We start from the raw sequence: 26,282 nt of genomic DNA, 5'->3' as shown, positions 1-26,282 counted from the left end.
TAACTTGGGGGAGAGGAAGGATCTTTAGGATAAACTGTACTGGTTGTTGTCACTCTCTTTGTGACTGGTAAATGTGTATGGCATCTGAAAGTGTAAATGTTAATGCTATATGGAAGTGCAAACATTAATGCTGCATGGAAGTGGAATTATGAATGGGACGTGGAAGCGTAGTTGAGGGTACAAAGAGTGGAATTGTGAAAAACAAAACAACATCAAAAACAAAAATCAGCAACAAGTTTAAAGAAGAACCGTGAGTTAAATGATTAAAGTTTGTGATCTGCTCCAGCCAAAGCAGAGAAGTGCCAGCAAGAGAACACATCCCCCGCACTGCTCCTCCCCCCGCCTGTCATCAGGACGGAAACACAGCGCTGGTTGCGAATGGGGACGAAAAGAAAACACCGGGAGCGAGAATAGAGTGGATCTGCAGAGGTCGAGGAAACTCAGGATCCCAGCGTCAGCACGGGAAGCCTTAGGAGGAAGGAGCTGAGAGCTGGGCTCTGGGACCCAGAGATCTCCTCAGGAAGAGCTGAGAGGGGGGCTGGCAGGGTCCAGGAGGGTTCTGCCCTCATTGAGCAGAACAGCAGTTTGTGCAAAAAGCGGCGCTGGATTTGGGAACAGATGCGATAGCAGCTACGGGTGGAGAAAATTCAGCTAAGGAAGGAATTACAGCAAGGTGTGGAATTTGTAGGAAACGCTGAAGCCAAATGTGGTGTTCTTACTGCAGTAAGGGATGAATTCGTAATCAGAAGGGAAACCACTGGCAAAAGCGAGGAGGTTTACTTTGTTAAACGTTTACAATCTGGTACAGCTGAACAGGTGGGCAGACACAAACACTGGCACACAGCCGGTAGAACAGCTCCTGGGGGTAATTTTTGGTCACAAAGCACTGCAGTGCCCAGAACAGAACCAGCAGCCCGTCCCTACAGAGACCCGTGTCAGGTGGGGCTGGGGCTGCAGCAGCCCTGCCTCTTCCCAGCCTTTGCAAACAGCAGGTCAGTCCAACAGCTCTGCTGAGAGGAGAACCGACATTTATTTCAGGCACGTGTCCTGAAATCTGGAGAACCCCGATGTTTCCAGGTGCAGGCAGTACTGGCCAGCATAGACATCAGATGGCTTTATACACCTCGTGAGCTGCCTAACAGGAAAGGAATGGTACCATTGTGTGGCCAAACTGAGCCCATCAGGCAGTTGTAAGTCAGTTGAGTCCTCAGAGTCCAAAGAGAGTGGAAGTTTGCTACAACACTCCATGCGTGGTTAAGGTAACTTAGTTTCAGCAAGTTTTGCATCAGTAATAATGGAGAAAAAAAAAACACACCCAAACAATTATGATAGGTGCTGCAAAAGAAACTCCTCTTCACCTTTCGGATGGAAAGTCACTGACTGTAAATTTCCCCTGTAAAGCTGCGGGGCCTTCTTCCACTCCAACGTCTCTGCTGTCTGACACAACGGGAGCTGCTGTGGCCTCGTGTCCGTGCCTGTGCCTCCTCCTGGCTGAGCAGCTTTGTGGGAGGAGAAGAAGCCCACGGGGCCTTGGGCCATAATAAAGAACTGCGTCCTGTAAAGGAAAAGCACAGATAAGAGCAAGCAGCAGCACGGCCATCACAGCTCTGGGGGAGGTGCTGTATTTTTCTAAGACTCGGTTATCCTAGCCACTGCAGGATGATGTCAAAATAACCATTTTGCCACAGGCATGTTTATGGCAAAGGACATACTCATGAGTGAGAGCAGCTTACTGTATTTAAGCAAGCAAACAAAACTCCTACAAAGTGAGGACAGGTCAGTCAGAAACCTTCACTGCACCTCCACGAAGGCAGCTCTTCTGCTGATGCAGGCAGACTCACTCTGCTGTGATCTGAAGAAAAAACAGATAAAGTAAAACTGCCGACAGACAGAAGACTGGGAAGGCACCTCTGGCCGTGCAAAATGTGTGGATTTTGGAGGGGAGGGCCTACAAAGGCTGCGTGTGTTTATTTTGAAGTTTCTTTTCAACCCTGTTTACAAGATGTCAAGCATGAGCCCACTCCGGTGCATGTCAGCGTATCAATTCTGAATGACACTGGCCCAACACATACCGACTTCCTTTGGAGCCCAGCACGCCTTTTACGTCTCTGAAAATGATGCAGGGACATTTTCTTCAACGTTCCCTTTAGGATGCTTTGTTTACCAACGCTTCAACAAGGTTCATGGGAAAGGAACAGAACAGTACAGAATTCTAAGGGAGTGATCTGTGTGACGTCTGGGTGCTGGAGCTGGTGGCACCATGCAGAGCAGCAGCACAAGGGCTGTTTGCAGGGAGCTGATCCAACCCCTCCGGCTGACGCCTGTGTGGCAGCAGTGACTCTGGGGCTTTTCTCAGGGGGCTGAGCACGCTAATTCTGCAACTCACGCTTCTCTGCGTTTCTTCTGTTGCTGTTGCCTTGCCAATAAGTAACTGCACTGCATTTATTCTACGCCCTGCCTGCAGAGGCTCATTCTGCACAGCCAGGGCTGCCCTAACAAGAAGGAGCAGCAGCAAAGCCCTCACCCAGCGAGGCCACGCACTGCTACGTCTCCAGCATCACAGCCCGGTACAGCGCTCGCTGCGCAGGGTCCAGCAGCGCCCACTCCTCCCTGCTGAAATACACGGCCACCTCTGCAAAGGCCACGGGCTCCTGCAAGTGCTCCTTGCTGGGCACAGCCAAGGCCCAGGGAAGCAGCTTGGAGAGGAGAGAAACTCCCGTCCCAGCGGCTTCTTCTCTGTTCCCAGCACACAAACGCTGGCTGAGGACACCTCACTCTCACCCTGCACTCCCATCTCTCGCTCCTTGCCCTCTCCTGGCTGCTTCCCCAAGCCCCTGCCTGAGATGGACGTGCTGTGGCCAGTTGCTGCTCTGCTGCAGGCAGATGTTAAACTGGAGCCTGCTGGGACAAGGGAAACAATAGGCAGGAGAGGTGTGAGGGAATGCAGCAATCCCTGCCCAACCCCCACCCTCACCAGCCCCCCTGCAGGGCATTGCCCAGGGGTAAAAGCCAGCTGGGACTCAGACCAGCAGCACTGCTCTTACCAGGCTTCCTTCCCAGCAAAGCCATTGGGATGCTGCGCTCCCTCCTCTTCCTTTCTTTCTTCCTTTCTCCCACCTTCCTCCCTCAGCCTGGCACAGGAAGACAGCGAGCAGCACTCCTGGCTCAATCAGATGAGCGACCACAAAACTGTCTCAGGCTGGGAGGCTGAAAGAACTCACAGCAGACCTCTGGCTCAACGGCTGAGGGCCATCTGAGCATGTGCCTAAAAACAAAGTACAGCAATGAGTCAATCATCTTAGCACCAACATAGAGAGCGGCACAAGCACCTCTTAAGCCCTCCTGCACAGCAGCAGGCTGCAGGACGAGCTCTGCCCTTGTTTGGAAACATCCAAACAATTTCTCAGGACGGTATCTCTGAAAAAGCAGATTTTATTCGCAATTGCAATGCCGGGCCTCCTGCTGACGTGCGGAATCAAACTCCATAACCACAAAGTAGTTATGAAAGCAGCTACGTTTTAATCAGTGCTGCGCAGACATCGGCTGCAAGGGGATCGTTCCTCCTAACCTGCACAGCGTAGGGCAAAAGCTTGGTACAGATAGAGGCCGAACCAGTACGTAATCAATGATTTTCCTGGAATTTGTATACATATTCATTACATTTCCAGAACCCATCAGCACTTGGTCCCTCCCACTTGCACGTGCGCTGCGGGCAGTGGGGGTCTCCTTCTGGTGGTCATGGGATGAAGGCTCATTGTCTTCAGCAGAAGTAATCCCATCCTGACCTGTTCCTTGTGTAAAGTTTATTCAAGTTTACAACAGAGTTTCGAGATGTTCTTTTCTTATCTGGCCTTACATCCTGCTTACCTGCATTGCTACCAATGGTTAACCCTTATCTTGTCCTCTCCTAACTCACATTGCTATACAATGGTTAATCCTTATCTTGTCCTCTCCTAACTCACGCAAGCAGGAGAGCATGCAGAACACAGCGTTACATCTTTTACGCCCTATAACTCGACACTTATCTCTTTCTCCCCTGGTTCCCATTGGCTGAGTACTTCAGGTTCACAATCTTCCGACACTCAACTAAACACACGGATACTGGCTAAACATCACTTGTTTCTAGCTAAGCATATATTGCTAATTAGTAGCTTCTCACACCTGTTCATTCAACACTCGGTCCTTGTTTCTGGACATCTGCTCGTCTTTGCATAGAGATAAGCTCGGAAGGAGGATGGGAGCAGTGTCTTCATCCCTGCCTGTTGCATCCCAACCTACCCACAGAGCGAGGCAAGCCAGCCTTGTGTAGAGGCCCTGGCTTCTTTGATGTTTGTTAAGTCTGTTTTTCTTTTGCTGAGGGTCTCTTATCCAAACAGAATAGCCCTACAATATGCTTTTAGTCCACAATACTATACCCATACTATTTGGAACATTTAAGAGCTATTGAAGTTTTGCAAGCAAGAATTAATCACACAGTTCAGCAACTGTATTTCTAAAGTACGTTACTAACATATATGGTATTTCTACTTTTTCACATCAGCTATTTCTAAGGACAAGTTACAAAGTACAAGTACATTGTGCTCTGCTGCTTCAGATCAATTCCCCCTTTTTAATATCTAATGCAGAAATAACATTCAATTCCTACACCCTTGAGCAGGGATGCCTCTTGAGGTCACACCTGCACAGAGATCCTTTCCACCTTGATGTCAAGACACCTTGCTGGTACGGATCCTCAGTGAGCGACTGACAGTTTGGTTTGAGCTTTGTCAGCTTCACTAAGGTGGCATCTTTGATTGTGCATATAGGATCCCTCAGGCACAAACTCCTGAACGCGTCTGGGACTAGGAGTGGATCCAGCTGTGCTGAGGAACCTTACCTCTGTGGTTTGAAGAGTTCAGACAGCCATGGGGTTCGCTCTGATCCTCACGACACAGCAGGAGAGCTGTGTGCTGTAGGTGTGTGTAACCTGTCCTCTATGTGGAAAATAACCCAAAGAGAAAAACCCAGTGAGGCCACGGGCTGCTCCGTCTCCAGCATCGCATCCCGGTAGGACGTAAATAATTTTCACCTCATCGACTCACAGCTTCCCCTTTAAACTGAAATTGGTCGGGTCTGCCGTGCAGAACTGCAAAAGGACTCAAACATTCTGTAACCTTGATTTTACCTTCACCCTCGTTGCCTGGCACCAGTGTCAGGTCTCCTCCTGCCGAATCTCAGCCACCCGCTGTTTATCGGGCGATTTCCACGTGTCCCCTTGTGCTCAGCAGGCCGTGTGCAATTCCCAACCAATGCCCACGGTGCGACCGAGCTGCCACAGCACTCCGAGCACTGAGCGCCCTTTGCCCAGCGCTATCACGACAGGAGCCCGAATCGAGGCATGATGTCACTTCACAGTGCTCGTGTACTCGCCTTGTTTGTCCTGCAGGGAAAAGCCACCGACTGAGCTGAAGCAGCGTCTGTCAGCACCGCGACGTTCCCTTCCCCGCGTTCTGAGAAATACATTTGCCATCGCTTTGCCTTCGCTGTATTTTTCTTTTACACGAGTATCGGATCTCTGAATTTCAAGGATTCGCGACCTACCTGCACGTGCGCAGTACACGTAAATGAAGCATTTACCAGTGACCGAATTAGAAGAGTGTAGAATGTTAGAAGCTCCGTCCAGCCGCGGTGTAAACGAGCCGCCCCCGCCCGGCAGCGTTCCCACACCCAACATGGCTCCTCGACGGCTTCACCCGCTCCTCGGCGCCCCCCTGCAGCGCGCCTCCCCGCCCCGCCGCTCTCAACTTGCCGTGCCCTTTCTCAAAATGGCGGCCGCCAGCTTCACCCCGCGGCCGCCCTGCCCGGGTGACGGCCGGGTCGCGCGGTCACGTGGCGGGCGGCGGGCCGTGAGGGCGGAGCGGTGCCGGGCGGCGCGCCGGGTTCAGCGGGATCAGCGGCAACGGGGTGAGCGGGGCCAGTGGGCGCGGGCGGCGAGGGAGAGCTGTGGGGGGAGAGGGGGGAGCGAGCGTCCTCCCAACGGCGTCCTGTTTCGCAGTTCTTGTCCTCAGTCTGATTTCTCTCTCCTCTCCCCGGCCGAATTTCGGCGCCCCGTTACACGTCCTCCAGGGGGAGGTTGGAGCCGACGGGCAGCCGGCGGCTGTGGGCTGTGCGGGGCTCTTGTGGCGGTGATGCTGCAGTAACGTGTCCTCCGTGCTCCCTTCGCTGAGATGTGCCGTGTGTGTCTGTGGCCGTGCTGAGGCTGCACGAAAGATATCGCGGTTGGTGTCTGCAAAATCGCGAAGGAAATTTACACTCGCGTTCCGAAGACGGTGCTCTCTTCTCCCTCCCCCCTCACCTTGATGTAGAAATGCGCCTATGATCGCTGTGAGCAAAGTCTGAGAAGGAGCTGGATTTCAATTCGTGCTGCTTTTTTTCCCCTTACTCTCTCTCCCCCCACACGTCACCATGTGGACATTATCTGCTAATTGTACTTTCAACGGTGATTATTTTTCTCATGATCCTAATACTGTGAATTTCTCGGTGGTTGCTGAGACCAAGGTAATGATAAATACAGGTTTTAGCATTATTGTATCTAGGAATAGAAAATGCCCAATAGCTAATCACGTTCTGCTGCAAAAAAAGAAAGCATAGTCCCTTTTTAAAAAAGCAAGAGACAGAGTGCTTCCCCCCAGAAAAGGGAAAAATCCCCAAATGCTTATGCTGAGTTAACACTGAGAATGAAGAGTGGCAGCTTTGCTTCTTCCCTTCACTACTCGTTTTGGTTTGAAGTACAGAGGAAAGGATGCGTGAGCCATGCTGGAGCGGTGTGCCTGCCTGCAGAGTGTGGCAATGAGCAATGCAGGGAATTTTATAACGTCTCTGTAATGTTTGTCTCCTTCCTAGATGGCACCGAGTCCTCTGAGATGCGCTACGGAAATGATGAGAACGACTTCTGAGGCTGTGAGCGGTGGCTGATGAGAGAAGCTAAAGAGAGGAACCTCAAAATTGAACAGATTGGTAAATCCAAGCCTTAGGGTTTATATGCTCTTTGTTCTAACAAACACGTCTGACCCTTAATTACTTTAACAGACCGATGTTTTTATGTGGCACCAGACAAGGTAGGGAAGCTCTAGGACTTGGTATGCTTGCATTGGTGCTTCTCTCAGACTGTTTGTGCGTTTCTGTAGTAGCATAACATCCTAGGCAGCGGCTTCCCAATAATCTTCTCATGTCAATCAATGTTAATGCTTAGACCTGATGAGAGTGGTGAATACAAATGATTTATCGTTAGGGCTGCATTTCTGAATTTTCACTGACTGCAGTGAAAGCTTCTCAAGTTACGGTTCCCATCCCACTGGGAAAGTCTGCCCTTTCTGTTGCAGTGTGGGAAGGTACGTACAGTGTCCATCTCTTCTGGAGTGTTTCCCTTCCTGTTGCTGACTGTTTCAGTCGGTGTCACTCTTGCACTCTGGTAGCGTTGATGCTTGAGGAATGGGCCTTGGAGGGGGTGGGGTGGGAGGTGTGTGTCTGACTCGAGTTTTTGCCTTGCTGTGCTTTTACAGTAGAATGTAAGTTCTGCATGTGAAGTATTTAAGTAATGTCTTGTTTTTGTGTCGTTACTGGCATTCTGTGTGACCACGTCTTGAAGTGAAATCGTGGAGAAAAGCATCGTCTGCCAAGCTGTAGAGACAGCGTTAATAGCACATAACGTGTGACAAGGCCAAGGGCTGTAGAGAGCTCTCACAGCACTGGTGTTCTTTTCAGTAAGGCTGCAGGCTGTGGGCTGAAGGATGAGAGAAATAAGCACCTGCCTTGAATTTTCATGCAGGTATTTCCCTGGGGGGCTGATAAAGAAGTTCAGTAATGATGGTGAAAGATTTATGTGTATGCGCTACTAGTATATCAACAGGTACTGACTTCTGTTTGCTTTTTGCTTTATAGATATGGAATGAAGGGGCATTTCATAGCAAATGGATGAAGGTATGTCTGTTTTCCTTCTTAAAAGTGAAATGTGCTTCTGAAGTTCCCTTGTTATCGCATGTGCTTTGCTTGTCTGATTTTTCTCTAGAGAAGAGACCTCCATCCTGTGACTACTTCGCTTCCTGACCTCTGGTGGCAGCTGCAGGCATGAAACACTAACAGGAACACGGGATCCTTAGTTTTTTATTTTTATTTTTTTATCTTAAGCTTTTATTTTGAACTTCGTAAGTCAGTGTATGCTAAGGAGGGCACTTTAAAGGAAGCTGCAGTTGAACCGTATGAATTCACAGAATCACAGAATTGTAGGGATTGGAAGGGACCTCTAGAGATCATCGAGACCAACCCCCTGCCAAAGCAGGTTCCCTACACCACGTTGCACAGGTAGGCGTCCAGGCGAGACTTGAATATCTCCAGAAAAGGAGACTCCACAACCCCCCTGGGCAGCCTGTTCCAGTGCTCCATCACCTCACCATGAAGAAGTTCTTACGCACATTCGTGTGAAACTTCCTATGCTGCAGCTTATGTCCATTTCCCCTCGTCCTGTCTCCACGTATCACTGAAAAAAGACTGGCCTCACCACTATGGCCGCCACACCTCAGATATTTATAAACCTGGATCAGGTCCCCTCTCAGTCTTCTTTTCTCAAGGCTAAACAGACCCAGTTCACTTAGCCTTTCTTCACAGGGGAGATGCTCCAGGCCCTTCACCATCTTTGTGGCCCTCCGCTGGACTCTTTCCAAGAGATCCCTGTCTTTTTTGTACTGGGGAGCCCAGAACTGGACACAGTACTCCAGATGAGGCCTTACCAGGGCAGAGTAGAGGGGGAGGATCACCTCCCTTGACCTGCTGGACACGCTCTTCTTAATGCACCCCAGAATGCCATTGGCCTTTTTGGCCACGAGGGCACACTGCTGGCTCATGGCCAACCTGTCATCCACCAGGATGCCCAGGTCCCTCTCTGCAGAGCTCCTCTCCAGCAGCTCATCCCCCAGCCTGTAGTGGTGCATGCAATTATTCCTCCCTAGGTGTAAGACCCTACACTTGCTTTTGTTGAACCTCATCCGGTTTCTTACTGCCCAGCTCTCCAGCCTGTCCAGGTCTCGCTGAATGGCAGCACAGCCTTCAGGCGTGTCAGCCAATCCTCCCAACTTCGTATCATCAGCAAACTTGCTGAGGGTGGCCACTATCCCCTCATCAAGGTCATTGATGAAGATGTTGAACAAGACCGGACCCAGCACAGACCCCTGGGGGACACCACTGGTTCCAGGTCTCCAGCCAGACTCTGCACCACCAACGATGACCTTCTGCGCTCTGCCAGTCAGCCAGTTCTCAACCCACCTCACTGTCCACTCATCTATCCCGCACTTCCTCAGCTTTGTTATAAGGATGTCGTGGGAGACAGTATCAAATGCCTTTCTAAAATCAAGGTAGATTACATCTACCGCTCTTCCCCCATCCACCCAGCATGTGACAGCATCATAGAAGGCCACCAGGTTGGTCAAGCACGACCTCCCCTTGGTGAACCCATGCTGACTACTCCTGATAACCTCCTTTTCTCCCAGTTGTCTGGAGATGGCATCCAGCACAAGCTGTTCCATCACCTTTCCAGGGACAGAGGTGAGGCTGACAGGCCTATAATTACCCGGCTCTTCCTTCTTGCCCTTTTTGAAGACCGGAGTGACATTGGCTATCCTCCAGTCTTCAGGGACCTCCCCTGTTGTCCAAGACCTCTCAAAAATGATGGAGAGCGGTTCGGCAATGACCTCCGCCAGCTCTCTCAGCACACGTGGATGCACCCCATCAGGTCCCATGGACTTGTGGACCTTAGTACTGCCTAGGCGCTCACGCATGTCCTCTTTCCTAACTAAAGAGAAGTCTCCCATTCATCTTCTTACTGGGTGGAAAACAGCTTATTTTGTAAGTCAGAGATCCAGAATTCTTTCAGATTCTCAAGTGAAGTTCCAGTGGATATGATGCCCCTTAATTATTGATGTACAGCTCTGGGCTTTCACTACATGGTCTGATTTACTTTTTCCATAAAGTAAGTGCTCTGTATGTTAACTGTGCAAAAGTCAATACCTCATTTAGAACATGAGTTGGAAAAAGGCAGTATTTCACACCAGGTAACACTGTGCTGCCACTGTTTCCTTTCCTGCACACCCCTCTTTGGAAGCTCACTTCCCTTCGAGTTATGTTATGCTGAAGTGGAATCTTAATATAAGTTCTACTGCATTCATTATTCACGTCTTTGTTGCTGCTTTGAGACTCAGAAGGAAATGCATTTCTTCTCAAAAGAAAGTAAGGGTTAAGCTGAGTGTGAAGAAAACTGCTGATTCTTTGTTCCTCTCCATGCCCAACTTTGCAGAAATTGGGTCCCTTCTGCTTAAAATCAGTCAGTGGCTATTAGAAAAGTTCTTTTAGTTTTTGTATGCTGTATAAGGTCACTTGTGTTATTTGTCCGTGGCAGCATCTGTAGCTATTTCGTTCAGTGATTAGTTTTAGCAGAACAGTACAGAAAATGGTACAACAGTTAAATGTGACGTGACATTAGGAGGGAAAAACCCTTTGGAACTTAAGTGTCTTTCACGAGGCTGGCAGAGATAACATTCTGCCTGCTCCTGAAAAGTGGGACTGCTCTCCTCTGAAACACTTCATCCTCATATATATGTAGGGGTGTGTGATACACTTGTAGTCTGTTAAAGTGATCTATGGTCAAAGTTTATAGCAGGACAGGTAAGCAGGAATTTTATAGAAAACTTCCTTAGGCACTGAGCTAATAAACTTTGATCACCTGCAAGAGGCTTTCTGAGAAATAGCAATTACAATGCTTGCATAACTAATTTTTCTGTGGTTGTTTTATTCCTGATTTGCCTACGATAGGCAGGAGCTGCACCTCAGCGAGTTTGTAGTGCACGAGGAAACATGCATTACAGACTTTAATGGCATAGACACGTTTTACAGACGGACTTGTATTACTCACTTCCACCACTCTGTTTTCAGAGAAGCTGGTGAGCTCCAGAAGCTCACTGGGGCTTTGATGACCTTTGTGTTATGACAGTGTCTGGGTTCTCAGTTCCCATGTGGCTACGATGGCAGTGCAGTGTTTGGGAAGCATGCAGCCAGCTGACTTGTTCTTGTTCTGGGTTCTGTCCACGGCGGTCGTGTTTTGCAGAGGTGGACTACATCTGATGGCTGACTTGTGGATAGAGACGTGTACGCTGTGCTTGTTACCTTTGTATTATCAGCAGTCTTCATTAGGAGGAGGTCTCGTAAAGGAAACGAGCTTGGTTGTGTGCTGGTCACTGTCAGCGAATGGCTCTGCAGCTCCTGCAGCCCACCCAGCATGCCTTTTGCAGCTGAGCTTGTTGTCAAGGTGTGCACAAAGAGCCGAGTTGGGTGCTAAGGCGTAAATGCAGCTGCATGTTTCAACTGGGGCCTTGTGCTGCATCTCGCTGTTGATAATAAATATGTAAAGCTGGGCCTAAGGCAGTACAAGACTGTGCTGCTTCTCCTTTAGCACGCTAAGGTTACTGTTGTAGGTTACCAAGGGCAATATCAGGATGAAGCTTTGCTTTAGCAAGCTGTGGAGGAGGCGTGACGTACGTAAAGCTGGGTTTACTTATGCTGCTGTGTTCTAAAGAGATAATCTTGTACTCATGCGAATGCTGTGGTGTATTACAGCTTGCTCTGCAATGCAAGCTTTTCTGTTCTACTGGTATTATCCCAAAGCAAGTGTGCTTTTCACTTTCAGTTTGGAGGAGAGGAATTACTGCAGCTGTTTGTCCTTCTAGGCTCTGAGTTTTCTTTTTGTGACAAGTGCTCTCCTTAATATCTTGGGTAGGCCTCTCTATCCTGGGACAAAGCCAGTGCCAACCGCCTGCCCAACTCAGCAGGAACCGCGGGCTGTGGGAGATTGCAGCGCCTTCAGCGATGGAGCAGCGCAGGATGTTGGGCTCGGATCCCAAAGCAAACCTGCGTGAATGGAACGTGAGCTCCTAAGTGCTGTGCACTGCTGATAGCTTTTACAGCTGTGTGCGTAAGGACTGCCTAAGGACTGCACAGCACATCCATCTGCTGCGTCAGGGCAGGAGAGAACCTGCAGCTGTCTGCTCTGTCAGTCTGAACTCCGGAATGCTGAGGTGTGAGGACAGCTGTCCTTCACCGCTTTGAGAAAAATGCTGTGCAAGTTGGAGGGCATTTTTAGTGATGTTTTCACCTTGGCCTAAGCAGCTGAGTTCAGGTGTCGTTCAGATTCTGAAGGTCTTTTCAAAAAGGGGATGTTCTTAAGAACTAGCATGAAAAACACAGGAGGAAAAGAACATAAAGTTAATTTCGCTGTGTGTTTCTTAGGGTCTCTCCCAGGTTGTTTGTCTCCAGTTACAAGGAATAGGTGTGAGGGTTTTGTTATGTGGGGCATCTGTACAACTTTCTGAGACTCCAGTCTAAGAAAGAGACTAGCAAACAGACTTTTTTTTACTTTCTCTCCCAGCTGCTTTGGTGAGGGGGTACAGCTGGAGGCTGTAACCCTCAGTTGCTCGTTTCATTTAATGTGCAGCTTTTTGTGGTGATACAGGCAGGGAATGTATTGGTTTTTCTTTATTAAGTTCTCACCACTGGGAATTGGTTCAGGAAGCGGATTTGCTGTCTTTCCCTTTCCTGTGGGTTTGTTCTGTCTGTTTTGTGGGGGGAAGGAGGGAGGTTGCTTGTTGGGTTGTTTTCCCTTGTTTTATCTGAGAAAATTCTTTTTGCATTGCAAGATGTTTTTATTTTTAGCCAGAAAGCTGTTTGTTTCTCTGCGGTGTGGTGGAGAAGAAGAGGTGTAGATCGCTGTACAACTTCTGTAGTGCTGTGCATGTGAACAACAAACGCAACCAACCGGTTTTCCCAGAATGACTGTGTGAAACTCAGCAGCTGATTGCTATGAAGGATTCCCCTTTAGTCAGTGTGTGCCAGTGACAGCACAAGAGCCTCAGGGTGGGCGCTGCACCTGTTTGGGTGACAGGTAGGAAGTTTGCATCCCTGTATTGTCAGAGACCTTTACTGAGTCTTTTTTCCCTAGGTTGTTATTTTTGGTAGAACATGAAAGCAGTTCTGTGGAAAGTCTGATAAATACCTTAAAGCAAAAGGAGGCTTAATTCAATAGGAAGCAGAAAGATCTAAAAGCAAGCAAATTTGACGGCTAGGTATGTGCAGAAATAAGCTACTGCCTGCTACAGTTATTGCTATTAGAGTGCTTTGATCTGAAGCGCCTGCCGAGGTTCGTGTGCTTTCCATGTCCTATTTTGCTCGTTTTATTTTATCCTTAAGCAGACATTTGATACCTTTCAGTTTGAGAAAATAGAATGAAGTACCTCCGTATTCTTGTCCCACTTGAGATTGTTGTCCAAGTCAGCATTTCTTGGTGTGTGGGAAAAGGAAATACTTTGTCATGCTGTCTTCTGAAAACGTGGCTTGGCAATGACTGTGCAGTTCTTCAGTAGCCTTGTGCTGTCTGTGCCGCAGCTCTGCAGAGAGGTGGCACGTACAGTGCCATTAAGATGAAGGCAAATGCCTTAATTTTCACTCTTCTGCTCGTTACTGCATGTGTAACAGCGGTCAAGAAAACGGCTGTCACGTCATCTGAACAGTTCAGAGCACCTGGGCAGCTCTTCCCATTTCCATGGTACTTAGGACTTTCCTGAGGTCACGTTCCTCTTTTCTGCTCACTCACACTAAAAAGCCCCGACAAACAGCTCTACCTCCTGTAGTTAATTATTCTGTAGGGAGAAGCCTTTCTGTACTTTCTCTTGCTGGTCTCTTTACTCTGTCTTCCACAGAACTGATGTTTTAAGATATGCTTTAGTATTGTTCTGTAAACTTCTTCTATGGGTAGAATTTGTTTTGGAAATGTGGTTACTTTATGTTGGAAATAATTTTTGTAAGTGAAATTAATTTGCTCGGACTAGAAAGCACAGATATTTTTACTAAGATGCAATTATTTTCTTCTGATTTCTGTTCTATTTCAGCTCAGCGTAGTTTACTCAGCCAGGCTGGTTGTACGTGTGAGCGGACGGACGCTTCGAAGGAGCTGGAAGCTCTGCACTCTGACAGATGGCTCAGGAAACCTTACTGCCATAATCAAAGCTATGGTAATGCACATCAACAAAAGCAGAATAAACAAAGGAAACATTCTGTTCCAAACTTTGGCTTACGCCATATCTGCGAATATCCTGTACAGTGCTTTTGTAGCTGTGTTACCGAGACCAGCAGAAGTCTTTTTTTCTACCTAAACTCATAAATGAACTTAATTTGATTACACACTGGAGGAGGAATTTGTGTTTTTTTAATTAGAAATACATAGAGTTTGTATAATAGCTATCATCACTGAGATAGTGGAATAAATAGTTGCAGGTTGATCCTGTGTTGCTTTTTATTCTACGTGTCCAGTATGGTTTTCAAATGAATGTTGGCGTCTGATAGATTCCAGTAATGTCTACTCCTTCTGTTCCTTTCTTTATTCAAACACTACATCACTCTCAATCTGTCAGGCTTCCCCTGCCTCATTTCTCATCTTTGCCTCAGCGAGCAGCTTTCTACCTCAGAGTCTTGTGCAAGTATGCCTTGAATACATTTGGTTGCCCTTGTAAAGTGAGTTGCACTGTTTCTTGTGCATGCGCACAAATTATGACAAGATACCAAGAATTCAGAATTGCTGCCTCCAGTGCTGGAGGTTCTGTGCCTGACAGAGTCTTAAACATCCTGCTTTTCTTCTTACCGTAAGACACAATGGTATAACTGAACTGCTAGGATTAGTACCTCCAGTCTATTCATGTATACTGAAGGAAAAAATTGCTGGAACAGAGATGCCATTTGGTTTATCCTTAGGGTTTATTCCAAGGATGCGTGCTCTGAAATGCTGGTATAGTTTGAGTGTTGGAAGTGTCCATGACCTTTCTGCTGGTATCAGTTCATTCCGGGGGAATAACTGCAGCTGACTGCAGCGTTGGTTTTGTTGTTCCATCCCCACAAAAGATATTCTGAGAATCTGGTTTTTTCTGTTCCTATTATTAGTATTACTGCATTATTAGGATGATGGCTCATTGATGATGTACGTAGATTGCTCTGAAAGGAATGCCTCCTATTTATTTCCATAGAAATAACAACAGATACATAGAGTGAATTCTCAGCTACAAAACTCTGTTTTTCAACACGGTTACCACCATTAGCTATGCTTTTTTTCCAGTGTTGAACGAGTGCCTGCATGCTGTGCTTGTTTAAAAAGAAAAAAACAATCTGGCTGTTTGGGTGGTTTGTCTTTTGCATTGCTGTTGCCACTGCTGAAGCCTCACTGCGCTCACATCCACGTGTTGGTCTTCATAAATGCTCTGTTCAGTGTGGAGGAGTTCAGTGACAGCACTGTGCTCCACGCGCACTTCCATCTCAGTTGCTGTGCTGTCATTCTGGCCCTGCTGCCATCTGTCGCCTGGCTACAAAATGAACTGAGTGCTGGCAGGAAGGTTCAACCTCTGCTGTGTCCACCTGTGACGTTGTGGCCAGCATTATAAAATAGGAGGCATTCCTTTTGGATCAGCCCTTGCATAGTTATGAAAAATTAAGGTTTGTAATGGCTGGCTGAGTAAATTGGTGGCTGCTGGAGAGAGGCACAACTCTAAAATAACAGTAGTTAGAAACTGATAGCTTTCAAGGCCAATTTAAATAATGTGGCTGTATTGGGTTATTTATTTATTTAATGTTATCTTTCATTGTCATATTTCCTGAAAAGTCTTCAGGTCTGGCATTCTAGGCTTGATTTTGAATCTGCAAACTCCAGTATTCTCGAGCAACTCCATCCTGTGAGTGGATTAGATTTCATACTCCGTTGTAAAACTGCTTTTAAGAATTGGTATTGCAAGAAATGATTCTTGAGGTCCCTTCCAACCCGGGCCATTCTGTGATTCTGTGACTAGGAAATGCGTTACAAAGGAGGTGTGATGGTGGAAGGACTGGCACAGCAGAGAGGTACTATAAAGGAAGGGAAGAAGATTGCTCCCCCATATCAGAAGATTCCAGGTGCAGAGGAAAAAGCATCACCAAGGAGGGACCTCCAGAAGGAGATCCTTCCCCAGCTGCAGTCAGCCCTTGCATGAGCTCTGAGAGAGGCGCAGCCAGGCTCCAACCCTTCTGTCACACAGCTGAATTGCCTTCACCTGTGCTCCCAGGGCTGAGCAGCTCCTTTCTGCAGGTGCTCAACCAGTGGTTCAGGCTGGGACTCAACAGATCCCATGCATATGTGAAAGATTTTTTGTTTTTTTTTCTTTTTTCTAGGGAGATTGAAAAAGCAAAGAAGTCCTCTGCCCTTGCTCCTGCCCTTTGTTCCTGCCTCCACCTGCCACCAGCGTGCAGCCAGGAGAGGAGGGGCACTGAGGAGCACGATGGGAGCCCTTCGTATCTGTTGAGTCTCCTGACCTTCCAGCTCTGCAGAGACATCTCGTGTCTCAGTGACAGTCTGCAGCCCCCACAGCCCCCCGACCCGGCCCCAAAGGCCCGCTGCCTCTCTCTCCCCCCACACACACAGATGGGCCCGCTGGGCACCGGCACCGCTGTCCCACCAGCGGATTCGTCGCCCGGCCCGCAATGAGTCTGTCAGCACCGCGTGTTTATTTCGAGAGTGCCGGCCCGGGCGCTCGGTGGTTTCCATAGGAGGAAGAAATGTTTCCCGAGGAGGGCCCTGGCACACACTGCCCCGAGGAGCGGCGCACGCTGATGTGTGGAATCAGACTCTGTGACCACAAAGCAGTTATAAAAGCAGGTGTGTTTAATCAGGGCTGCGACGCCGGGTGCAAGGGGTGGAGCTGCTCCTAACTCGCACAGCGTCAGGAAGAAGTGCTGCAGCGAGAGGCCGAACTGATACGTGATCAGTAGTTTCCAGGAATTGGGATCCACGTTCCTTAAGTTCCGAGAACCCAGCAGCACGCGGCCCCCCCCCGCGCGTGCGCAGTGAGCGGTGAGCGGTGAGGGTCTCCTCCTGGTGGCCGTGGGATGCAGAATCCTCATCTTCCCCGCGGAGGCTCGCAGTCTTTCTCCCTGTTCACTTCTGACCCTGCGGGAGGGGCAGCCCCCCCAGCCCCGTTTCAGCTCGCCCTGTGGACATCGAATCGCCTCGCTGCCAGGCGTCCTCGGGCTGTTCTCAAACCCTTCTGTTTGCGGCCTTCGGGTCCTCATTATCCCAGACCCGGAGTCTGCCATCCCTTATTTTTCTGTCATTCTTGCTCCTATAGGCTGTCTCTAACTCCTCCCTCTCCCCCCATCCTTAGTCCCTGCGAAGCCCTTTCCTCGCGTTTTTACTACGGGGCCCTTCTCGCCCTTCAGCACCGGCCCGCACCGCCGTACCGGACAACCGCGCAGCAGGCGCGGGCTGCGGCCCCGCACGGCCTCCTGCACGCCCCGCCTCGGCCTCTCCTATTGGCTGGCCCTGCCGGTTCGGTCATCTCACTGGCTGCCGCCGCCGCTCCGCCTGTCGCCGGCACGGCCCGCCCCTGTTTCCGGGAGAGCCCCGTCCGCCCCTTCGTCTCTGCGGAGCCGATTGGCTGCCCCGGCTGTCATTTACAGCTTGGGCGGAGGTTCGATTGGGCGAACGGGGCCGCGCGGGGTGCCTGCTCCGCGCGTGCGCGGTCCGAGCGAGGGCGGGTTCCGGTAAGGGGCGCGCGGAGGCGTGAGGTCACCCGGCGCGACGCGCGGCGGCCGGGGTGGGCGTCACGTGGCCCGGGGAGCCGGCGGTAAGGGGCCGAGGAAACGCGGGTCCTGGCGGGGCTGGGCGGTGGGTCACGTAGGGCCGGGAAGGGAATCCGAGGCGTCCTCCTGGAGCTGCGGGTGCCGGGACGCGTTCTGGGGGCCCCGTGGGGCCGGGAAGGGGTGCTTTGCTATTCGAGACAAGCCGTTCCATAAGGAGCGCTGGGTGATGCTGACTGATGCCATCCCTTGTGAGCGTGCTCTATAGAAAGCTGCCCTCTGTGGGAGCGAGGAAACAAAACGCGGTGATTGAATACTGTCGGGTTGTTACGGGGTTACTGCAGTCTGGGATTCTAGTCTGAGGATTGCATGAGGACGCTACGAGGATAGCAGCTCCTGTGAGTGTAAGTTCTGTTATGTCAGATTCTGTGATTGGTTCCCAATTCCAGATTCTTTGATTCTGTGATGATTCTGGGCTTCAAATGTGTGGTGATGACTCTGATTCCTCACTAAGAGTACAGACCCCCAGACTTGTAGCTACGCAGTACGATGCATTTCCATATCCACCCCTGTGCACAGTGTGTGGCATAGTTCTGAGTGCCTGACAAACCCAAGCAAAATCAATTTCTGTAGGTTATTTAAAATATATATACATATATATATATTTGCTTTAGTTTCTGCTCCCTGTTCCATTTATTTACGTTCTCCCTTGCTTTATATGTAACTTCCAAACTTGGCATTTTGCAAATAATACCTTTTCCCCCTTTCATCCTTCGATGGCTCCTGATGGTCCCTTGTTTCTCAGTTATAATGGGCTCTCAGTGTCATGAGCCCATTCGCGTAAGAATTTGGGAGTGGCGTTCACTCCATGAATCTTGTAACAGTTAGTGTCCCTAGTTGCTATCATGCAGACTCCACCAACTTACAATAGATAGATACAGCTACAATATACACTCCTAAGGGGGAAGCAGGAATGCATTTTTTGATGAGCATAGATATGCTGTAGTAGATGTAACAGTGACTTAACAAGACTGGACATGGCTGGATGCACTTGGTTATTTTCCACATAGAGGACAGGTTACACACACCTACAGCACACAGCTCTCCTGCTGTGTCGTGAGGATCAGAGCGAACCCCATGGCTGTCTGAACTCTTCAAACCACAGAGGTCAGGTTCCTCAGCACAGCTGGATCCACTCCTAGTCCCAGACGCGTTCAGGAGTTTGTGCCTAAGGGATCTCTCTTTTTCTCCTTTTTTCATCTTTTTTTCATTCTTTTTTCATCTTTTTACATTTTTTTTAATCTATTTATTTTTCTTTCATTTTTCTTTTTTATCATAAGTATTGCTTAACCCCCCCTTAAACCTTCCCTACCCGCCCCATTCTTTCTTTTCTACCTTACCCTCACCTCCCCCCTTGCCGTAGCCTACAATTCCCTTGCCTGCTCTTCTTACCTGAGCTGCTGTCCCTTCCTTTACCTACTTGAGCTGCTTCTTCCTAAAATTACTTAGCTGAGCTCCTGGCCCCTCACTTTCCCTGAGCTCCTGGCCCCTTGCTACGTACTTTAGCAAATGTTTTCTCACTTAGCTTCCTTACTGCTTGGCTCATGTCGCAGTTGCTTGTGATAATCAGTGAACTGAGCTCCTCCTCCTCACCTTCTGCCATCATTTACTTCCAAAGCCTCCGTGCTTGTCTGTGAGCTGCTGTCGTGTGCCAGCATGGCAGAAATTAAGTCAGCAAAAGCTGGTGAGTGTTGTGCTTTAAATGGACCGTGTAAGTTCCTGGTGAAGTTCAGAGCAAACAGGGGTGCTCTTCTAGTGCTACAAACGAATAGATTGGCTTGGCTGCCTCTTGAGTTGTGCGCACACTTTCCATGGCGTGAAAAGCTCTCCTTTGTTTTGCAGCTTTCTGTCAAACACTTGCCTTTGTTAATTCCAGGACAGCCTTCATCAGGCTGGGATTCTATCGGACAACATCTTTGCAGAGATCTGCTCGTGAGCACATCTGGATGTGGATGTCTGATAATAAACATTCTGTTACCACGCAAACATTCTTGTCTTTTCTAGATAGGAAAACATGGGTAATTCCCTGCCTAAGTGGGAGAAGTTATCTCTGCTATTTGAGGCTTGGAAGCCCATGCCATGTTAGGCTTGTGCTGGTGTTTTCTAAACCATGTGTACTGTAAGATGCAAGAAATGTAAAGGAAATTTAACAGCCGTTGTTTTTCTTTCAGTGTTTGGAAGAGGCTGGGTTTGAGGTCCAAACTCGTGGAAGAGAGTCCTTAGAGGTTACGGAAGGGCTGTGTAGGATCTGCACAGGAGAGTGTAATTTGTCCTGGGTTGGTCCGGGATGTGGTGTGATCTCTGGGAACTAAGCAGCACAAGGAATGTTGCTGCTGTCCCAGTGCATCAGCTGCACTGCCTTGAACTGAATTTGCTATCCGATTCCTGTGATATAAACAAAGCCAAAACAGGAGGCAAAGCCATACGGTACAGGAAAAAGGAAACTCTAACCTCTAACATGCCTATGACTCTTCAGAGTCGGGGGGAAGTTGTTCACAGAGGGAGCTGAGGCCCTGGCACTGCTGCCCAGACAGGCCGTGGGTGCCCCATCTCTGCAGGTGCGCTCGACTCAGCTCCCATTGCAGTGAGTGGAGACAAAGGGAGGGACGTGGCTGCTGACGCTCAAACGAACGCTGAACATTTAATCGTTTACCATTCAGAGCAACAAACAGAGAAATGACTGCGTTCCCAACCAGCTCCCAGCCTAACAGTCATTCCCCCCTCATGGCTTCCCTCCTCGGGGCCAACACAAAGCGGCTCCACGTCGGCTTCACGCAGCTCCGGGAGCTCCGCACGGGGACAGACAGACAGACGGAAACCGGCACGTGGGGACTGCAGCTGCGGGGCAGCAGCTCAGCGCAGCGCTGCTGATCGGAGCCGACGAGAACCGAAGCACCCGCCTGACTCTGTGCCGGGCTGCAACGCGCCCGGACACAGCACACACAGCTGTGATGCAGTCACACTTTTGTGTGTGAATTCTGTGCTTGATTAAATCCAAACAAATCTCTATGCCATGATGAGCAAAGCTTGCTATCAACCAAACGAGGTCAAAATATTCTTTCTCACCCTTCGCTTCCCTTTCCTGCGCTTGAAGCAGCAACCCGCTGATCGTCGGGGGCTCAGTTTGCCATCAGAGATTGTCAGTGGTCATCTGAAGGCTTTGTTGGCTGTCAGAGGGCTCCACTGATCACCGGAGATCTTCACCGACTGTCAGAGGGCTTCATGAATCAACAGAGAGTGTCATGGGTCATCAGAGAGGAGATTTGAGGTGCCTAAGGGAGGGGATTTGGGGACTCCATGTTGGGTGGTGATGGAGGGGAACTGGGACTGAAGGAGGAGGGCTGAAGCAGATCCAAGTGAGGGGCAATTGGCTGCGATAAGGGAGGGGGTAACAGGAGAGTGACCTGGAGACATCGTGTGCGCGGAGGGGGAAGAGAGGGTGAAGGGTTTGGCAGGAACTGGAAGGAGGAATTGGGGGAGAGCAGAGGGAGGGTATGGGGCTGCTTGGCAGCATGGGGAGCTCCGTCCTTCAGGATTTTGGAGGAGGCAGCACAGAGGAGATGTCTTTGCTCTTCTTCAGAGGACTCCGTTGGTCAGCAGAGGATATCAGAAGGTGTCACTGACCATTGAGAAGCCTCGTCCCTGCAGGGTTTGTGCCCCAGGACTTTGGGCAGGAGGAGGGCTGTCAGCAGCCCAGGGAGGGATGTGGGTCCCCTGGGGGCAGCAGCCACAGCCCCGGTCCCATCTCCACAGTGACCCTGGGCCATCTGTAGGACAGCTCGAGACCCTCCTCCTCTGCACAGCCCCTCAGAACATGAGGGAAGGTTTGGGGGTGGCAGTGGTCCCCCTGGAAACGGGTAGGGGGATGGTGCCCTCCATCCCCTCCATCCCCAGGCCCTGACGCCCAGTGCTTAGGGCTCCAGAGAGCCCCAGGGTCCCTCAGTGTCCCTGTTCCAGTGCCACGCTTATTGTAACAGACTTCTTATGTCCAGTCTAAAGACTCTGTCCCTTGCTTTTTTCAGCCCCCCTTGGGATACTGAAGGCTGCCCTCAGAAGGTCTCCCCGGAGCCTTCTCTTCTGCTGGCTGCCATATTCGATGCACATCGTGAAATGCTTCATAAAGACAAAGCAGTGGAATGTCTTTAACCTCAACAAAATAATTTTTAAATGTCGGATGGACTCTGCTATAGAAGCAGATGTCAAATGTGGATTTTCTCCATCGAAAACTGATGCCTGGCAACTTGGAGGCTAATGTATATATGTACAGAGATTTTTTTTCCCTTCCAATTTTAGTAGTAAACTGAGACTATACTTTGAATTGATGATGAAATGCTGAAAATGTGTACTCTCATTTTCTGCCAGTACTCGGCTGACGGAGTTTTTGGCCGTTCTGTGGCATGTAATGCAATCAGCATGGAAGCATCGTTGGTCGCTGTGGCTTTTGCCGCAGACCAGGGTCTCCTGGAGTCACTGAGGGGACACTGAGGTGTCTCGAGGGGCTGCCAGTGGGGCAAGATGGAAGGGGTGGACCTGGAGCTCTATGCTGCAGGTCTCTGGGGGCTGACTGCAAACCCTGGGACCCCAACCCCTATGGAGTCCCCTCACATCCCCCCAGGACCCCTCAACCTCCATGGGACTCCTTCAACCCCTCCTAAATTCCCCAATGCCAATGGGAACTCCAGTCTCAGTGGGAACTCCCCTTATCCTCACAAATCCAACAAGGCCCCTGGAAAAAAGACAGGACCCATGGGAACGCACACGCTCTCCCAACCCTTATTAGGACTCTCCCCATTAAAACAGGAGCCCAGAGAGCTCCACAACCCCACAGGACCCCCAGCCACAATGGGACTCCCCTGTCCTCCCAAGCCCATTAAGACCCCCTCCAACAACTCACATAGCCCCAGTGAGAGGCCTCCTAACCCTCCCAACACCAAGACCACCACCTCCCCCCAAAATCAGGACCTCTAGGAGCCGCTAACCCCAATGGGATGCCCCCATTAGCCCACATTCTTCACGTGTTCTCCTGATGTCCCTTGGTGGTTTTGGTGCACCCCGTGTCCCCTTGTTGTCCCCTCCTTGGTGGTTCTGTGCCCCCATGTTCCCTCGGTCCCTGGCCAAGTGGCTCTGGGGCCCCAGTGTCACCCTCAGTGTCCGCTTTGTTCCCTCCCCCGTCGCTCTGGGTTCCCAGTGCAGAAAAGTGCATCGCTGAAAAAAATCACAGTGGTGCGTCTGCATCTGCAACTTCAGCTGGAAGTCCTAGGACTTTCTCACACCTCGATCAGAAAGGAAACAAAAGCAGGAAAAGACACTGCAAGTTGGTTGGCTGCTGAGGCAGCAATGACTTAAAAGGCAGAGCCCTGTACAGCAGCCCCCAGGGAGGGCCGCCTGGCAAGAGATGAAATACCTGCATCTCGCTCTGCAGGGCATTGTAACTCGTCATGCAAGAAAGGGATGGGGAAAGGGGGACAAGTTGTTCTCCCCACACACACAGTAGAAGATGGCAACTTTGGCTAAAACAAAATTTAAGAGTCCTCCGTGTAGAGAGAACTTTGTCTCTTTTAATTAGGGATTTTGGGGATTTAGGACAAATTTGAGGAACAGGAGAAGGGGAAAGGGGAGAATGGGGACATCATCCTCCAAGGGAGAAGCAGGACAGCGCAGGCAGTGGATTCCTGAGGCAGTCGTGCATAAATGAAGGACAACCATCAGCTTCTCAGTTCTCCGCTCACGCACACTCACACAGGGTGAGCTGCACCCCGCAGCTGTCAGGGCCGGGCAATTAAGAACAGCACCTCACAGATCACTTGGGAGACCAAGGAATCCACCGCGGGCGACACGGAGATGTCCAACAGCCGCGACTCGTGCAGCGTGAACTGCGAGCGGCTCTCGTCCACCTCAGCCAGGGTGAGCAGCGCCCGAGCAGCTCGGCACATCATGTCCACGCTCGCCGGCTCGCAGGGCGCGTTCTGCTCGTGCACCAGGCCGGCCTGGCTCTGCTGGCACCGCGCGGCGGCCAGGCTGTCCTCCAAGAAGCCCAGCAAGTCGCCAACGCTCCTCTCCTGCAAGGCAATCGCTCTCGCTGCCAGGCTGTGCCCCTGTGCCAAGCTAGCCAGCAGGACCACGGCCATCTCTCGGCACACCGCTCTCTCTCTGTCGCGGAGGAAACGCAGCAGGGTGCTGTACAGCGTCTCCAAGTGGCTGATGGGGGGAGCCGCGAGAATCAAATCCACGTTGGCGTCCCGGGTGCTGAGTTTGCTGAGCGTTTCCAAAACCAGGCTCTGAGGGGAGAGGACAGCATTCAACTCCAGTGCTGGAAAAGGGTCCTGGGCCTCTGCTGACGGACATACTGCCCAGTGGAGGAGTCCGTCCAGGATGGGCAAGCGGAGGCTTTCTGAGAAAGGGGACAGGTCCAGCTGGTCAGAAATGTTGGCCAGCGTCACCAGTGTGTTCTCACGCAGTGCCTGCAGGCAGTCCTGCCACCACTCCTCCTGGCTGCAGCTCAGCCCCTGGTCCTGCTCCAGCTCCTCTCTCTCAGAGCTCAGGGCTGCCTGCTTGTGCTCTGAGTGCTCGTGGTATAAGAGCAGCAGTTTCCCCAGGATCAGCAGCAGCCCGGTGTGTTTGCACATCTCAGTGTCATTGCCCGGCACAAACGACAAACTCCTGATGATGTTGGAGATGCAGAAGCAGCGCTTCGCCAGAGAGTCCTGCCAGTCGTGGGTGAGGCAGAGGGGTGTCTCGTCTCTGCGGCGAGGTTCATCCTCCAGAATTGCTGAGGAGCTTTCAGATGGAGGAGCCTGCCCTTCCCGATCATTTCCACTGCTCTCAGCCGCGGAGCGCTCCCTCTTGCTCTCAAAGTGGGTCTGGATGTGCTCAGTGGTATTTCCGCCACCCATCTGCCAGAGCAGGCGGCCGCTCTCCAACCCACAGAGTGCTCTTTGCCCTGGGTCTCCCACCTCGTATTCCTCCAGGATTCCAAAGATCTCGATCAGGCAGCACCAGAAATACTCCACCAGGACTTCCAGCAGGCCTGGCAGCTATGGGGGAGGAGAAAAACGGGAGGGGAAGGAAGGAAAGATGGATCAGTGACCACAACATAACTGAGGTCACTATGAGCAATTGGAAAACCACTGCATAAAAGGCAGAGATCTTGAGGAGCTGTTTAGTAATGGAATCTTTTCATTCTGGCAATAAGCTCTTTGCAAGAGAGAGCTTTCTGTCCTCTCAGAACAGAAACAAGGCTCCCTGAATGCCAGGATCCAGCCAGCTCAGACCTGTGTAAACATGCACTCTCTTGGTTTTTGTCTCCTCTCTAATTAATGCTCAGGAGAGAGGCAACACTAAGCAGAGCAGCCTCTACAGTATAATGGAACAGTTCTTTCAACAGCCTTGCAGGCACGAGGCAAATCATGGAGACGGGCTGCCCCTTCTAGAGGCACCCAAGCCACGCAGCACGCTGACCTGTGCGAAAAGACAGAGCTGTTGCACCAGGATAGGCGAGCAGCCTTCAGCCCTTCACAGCACTCTGCTGCAAAGCCCCTCTTGGCCTCCCCACCACGGTTCCCTTTCTGCGTTAGAAGCGATACGTCCCACCAGAGAGGAGAGACCACGCGCTGGCACACCAACCACATGGAAATCCTCGGTCAGCGAGCACTCGGTGCTGAGCATCTGCACCCACCTGCCTGAGCTCAAAGGACGCAACGCTGCTGTCATCGTGGAGCAGGACAGTTATGGTATCTAAGGCCCACGTGCTCACAGCGAGCAGCCCAGACTTCAGAGACATCATCACCCTCCAGGCTTCAGGAGATCCTGGAACATAAACATCATACTTCCAGACCCTGGCCTTCAGAACTGAAAAGGAGGTACTAGATACTGCTTTTTTGTCTCACAAAGAGCACGGCCTGTTTCAGACGCTGCACAGACTCCGTGCAAAAGCAGTCTCCACACAGACAGTGCCCAACACAAACGTTACACCCGATCCTTCTGGGTCCCTTCACCCTCGCGTTATCACAGAACAGAACGTCCCAACTAACTTGGGAAAGGAGACTTCTTGCAAAGCTGGCAGGGCCCTTCCAGTGGGCAACACCCAGCCTCTCGATGGGCGCAGGCGGAAAAGCAGGAGTTTCCTCTTACCAACATCTTCTGCTGTCAGCCGCCTCCTTTTCCGTAATGCCAGCTCGGCAGCTTCTACTGATCCTGGAGGGAAGGAGACGGCTCGTCGCTTCCTGGCAGGCCGTTCCGCTGCCGGTGCCACGTGCGCGGCGGGGATTGGCGGTCCTGCCTTCTTCATTCCCCTCCCTGGCTGTGGGGATGGAGATTTGCTGGGAGCGGTGTGATTCTTCCGAGCTCTGGGCTGCTGCTGCGGCTGCCCCTGCGCGGCGCTGCACGGGACGCTGTGCATCCCCCCTTTGAGCCGCTTGGCAGCTGGGATGCAGCTGCTGTCTGTCGGTCGCCTGGAATTCTAGATGGAAAGTAAAGGCATCGGCAACATGAGGTTATCAAGCCAGAAACGGGCAACACAGACACAGCGGGGAGAAACGCTCAGAGCCAGAGGACAC

General features: G+C 50.7%; 1 protein-coding gene, 2 long non-coding RNA genes and 1 pseudogene across 38 annotated transcripts; 2 read left to right on the top strand and 2 right to left on the bottom strand.

Moving 5' to 3' along the window:
• Positions 1-755: 755 nt before the first annotated feature.
• On the bottom strand, positions 756-5,721 carry LOC104915555 (uncharacterized). 10 transcript variants are annotated; one of them, XR_014879830.1, is made up of 6 exons: positions 5,581-5,721; positions 4,877-5,489; positions 3,045-3,265; positions 2,782-2,901; positions 2,525-2,651; positions 756-1,852 (listed from the first exon to the last, which is right to left on the bottom strand). It is a non-coding gene; the product is annotated as an uncharacterized LOC104915555 (long non-coding RNA). The 10 variants fall into 10 exon arrangements; XR_014879827.1 differs by having other exon boundaries at positions 2,782-2,898; XR_014879831.1 differs by having other exon boundaries at positions 2,525-2,898; positions 4,877-4,973; positions 5,069-5,489.
• LOC109365083 (uncharacterized) lies at positions 5,604-19,713 on the top strand. Of its 26 annotated transcripts, none has more exons than XR_014879817.1 (9): positions 5,981-6,257; positions 6,883-6,996; positions 7,362-7,450; positions 7,921-7,959; positions 11,801-12,961; positions 13,965-15,791; positions 15,906-16,180; positions 16,264-18,071; positions 18,738-19,713. XR_014879817.1 is itself a non-coding variant. In XM_085209787.1 (6 exons), exons 1-2 carry the CDS (start codon positions 5,604-5,606, stop codon positions 6,933-6,935), a joined length of 393 nt encoding a protein of 130 aa, XP_085065913.1. In that variant the 3' UTR covers positions 6,936-6,996; positions 7,921-7,959; positions 8,048-8,137; positions 11,801-12,961; positions 13,965-15,230. The 26 variants fall into 26 exon arrangements, 9 of the variants coding, with proteins under 9 accessions (XP_085065913.1, XP_085065910.1, XP_085065912.1 ...); XR_014879811.1 differs by lacking the exon at positions 7,362-7,450 and adding an exon at positions 7,628-7,807 and having other exon boundaries at positions 5,982-6,257; XR_014879814.1 differs by lacking the exons at positions 5,981-6,257; positions 7,362-7,450 and adding exons at positions 6,267-6,537; positions 7,628-7,807.
• Positions 19,714-20,354: 641 nt separating this feature from the next.
• Positions 20,355-22,057, top strand: LOC146542722 (uncharacterized). Its single transcript, XR_014879836.1, has 2 exons — positions 20,355-20,995; positions 21,750-22,057. It is a non-coding gene; the product is annotated as an uncharacterized LOC146542722 (long non-coding RNA).
• Positions 22,058-23,371: 1,314 nt separating this feature from the next.
• LOC109364981 (AT-rich interactive domain-containing protein 1A pseudogene) lies at positions 23,372-25,805 on the bottom strand (annotated as a pseudogene). Its single transcript, XR_014879843.1, has 2 exons — positions 25,407-25,805; positions 23,372-24,761 (listed from the first exon to the last, which is right to left on the bottom strand). The product of XR_014879843.1 is annotated as an AT-rich interactive domain-containing protein 1A pseudogene (transcript).
• Between the last annotated feature and the right edge of the window lie 477 nt (positions 25,806-26,282).

Source organism: Meleagris gallopavo, chromosome 27 (genome assembly GCF_905368555.1).
Source record: "Meleagris gallopavo chromosome 27, MGAL_WU_HG_1.1, whole genome shotgun sequence".
Taxonomy (NCBI): domain Eukaryota; kingdom Metazoa; phylum Chordata; class Aves; order Galliformes; family Phasianidae; genus Meleagris; species Meleagris gallopavo.
Note: the sequence above shows the minus strand (reverse complement) of the source record. Positions and strands in the feature narration are given on the sequence as shown.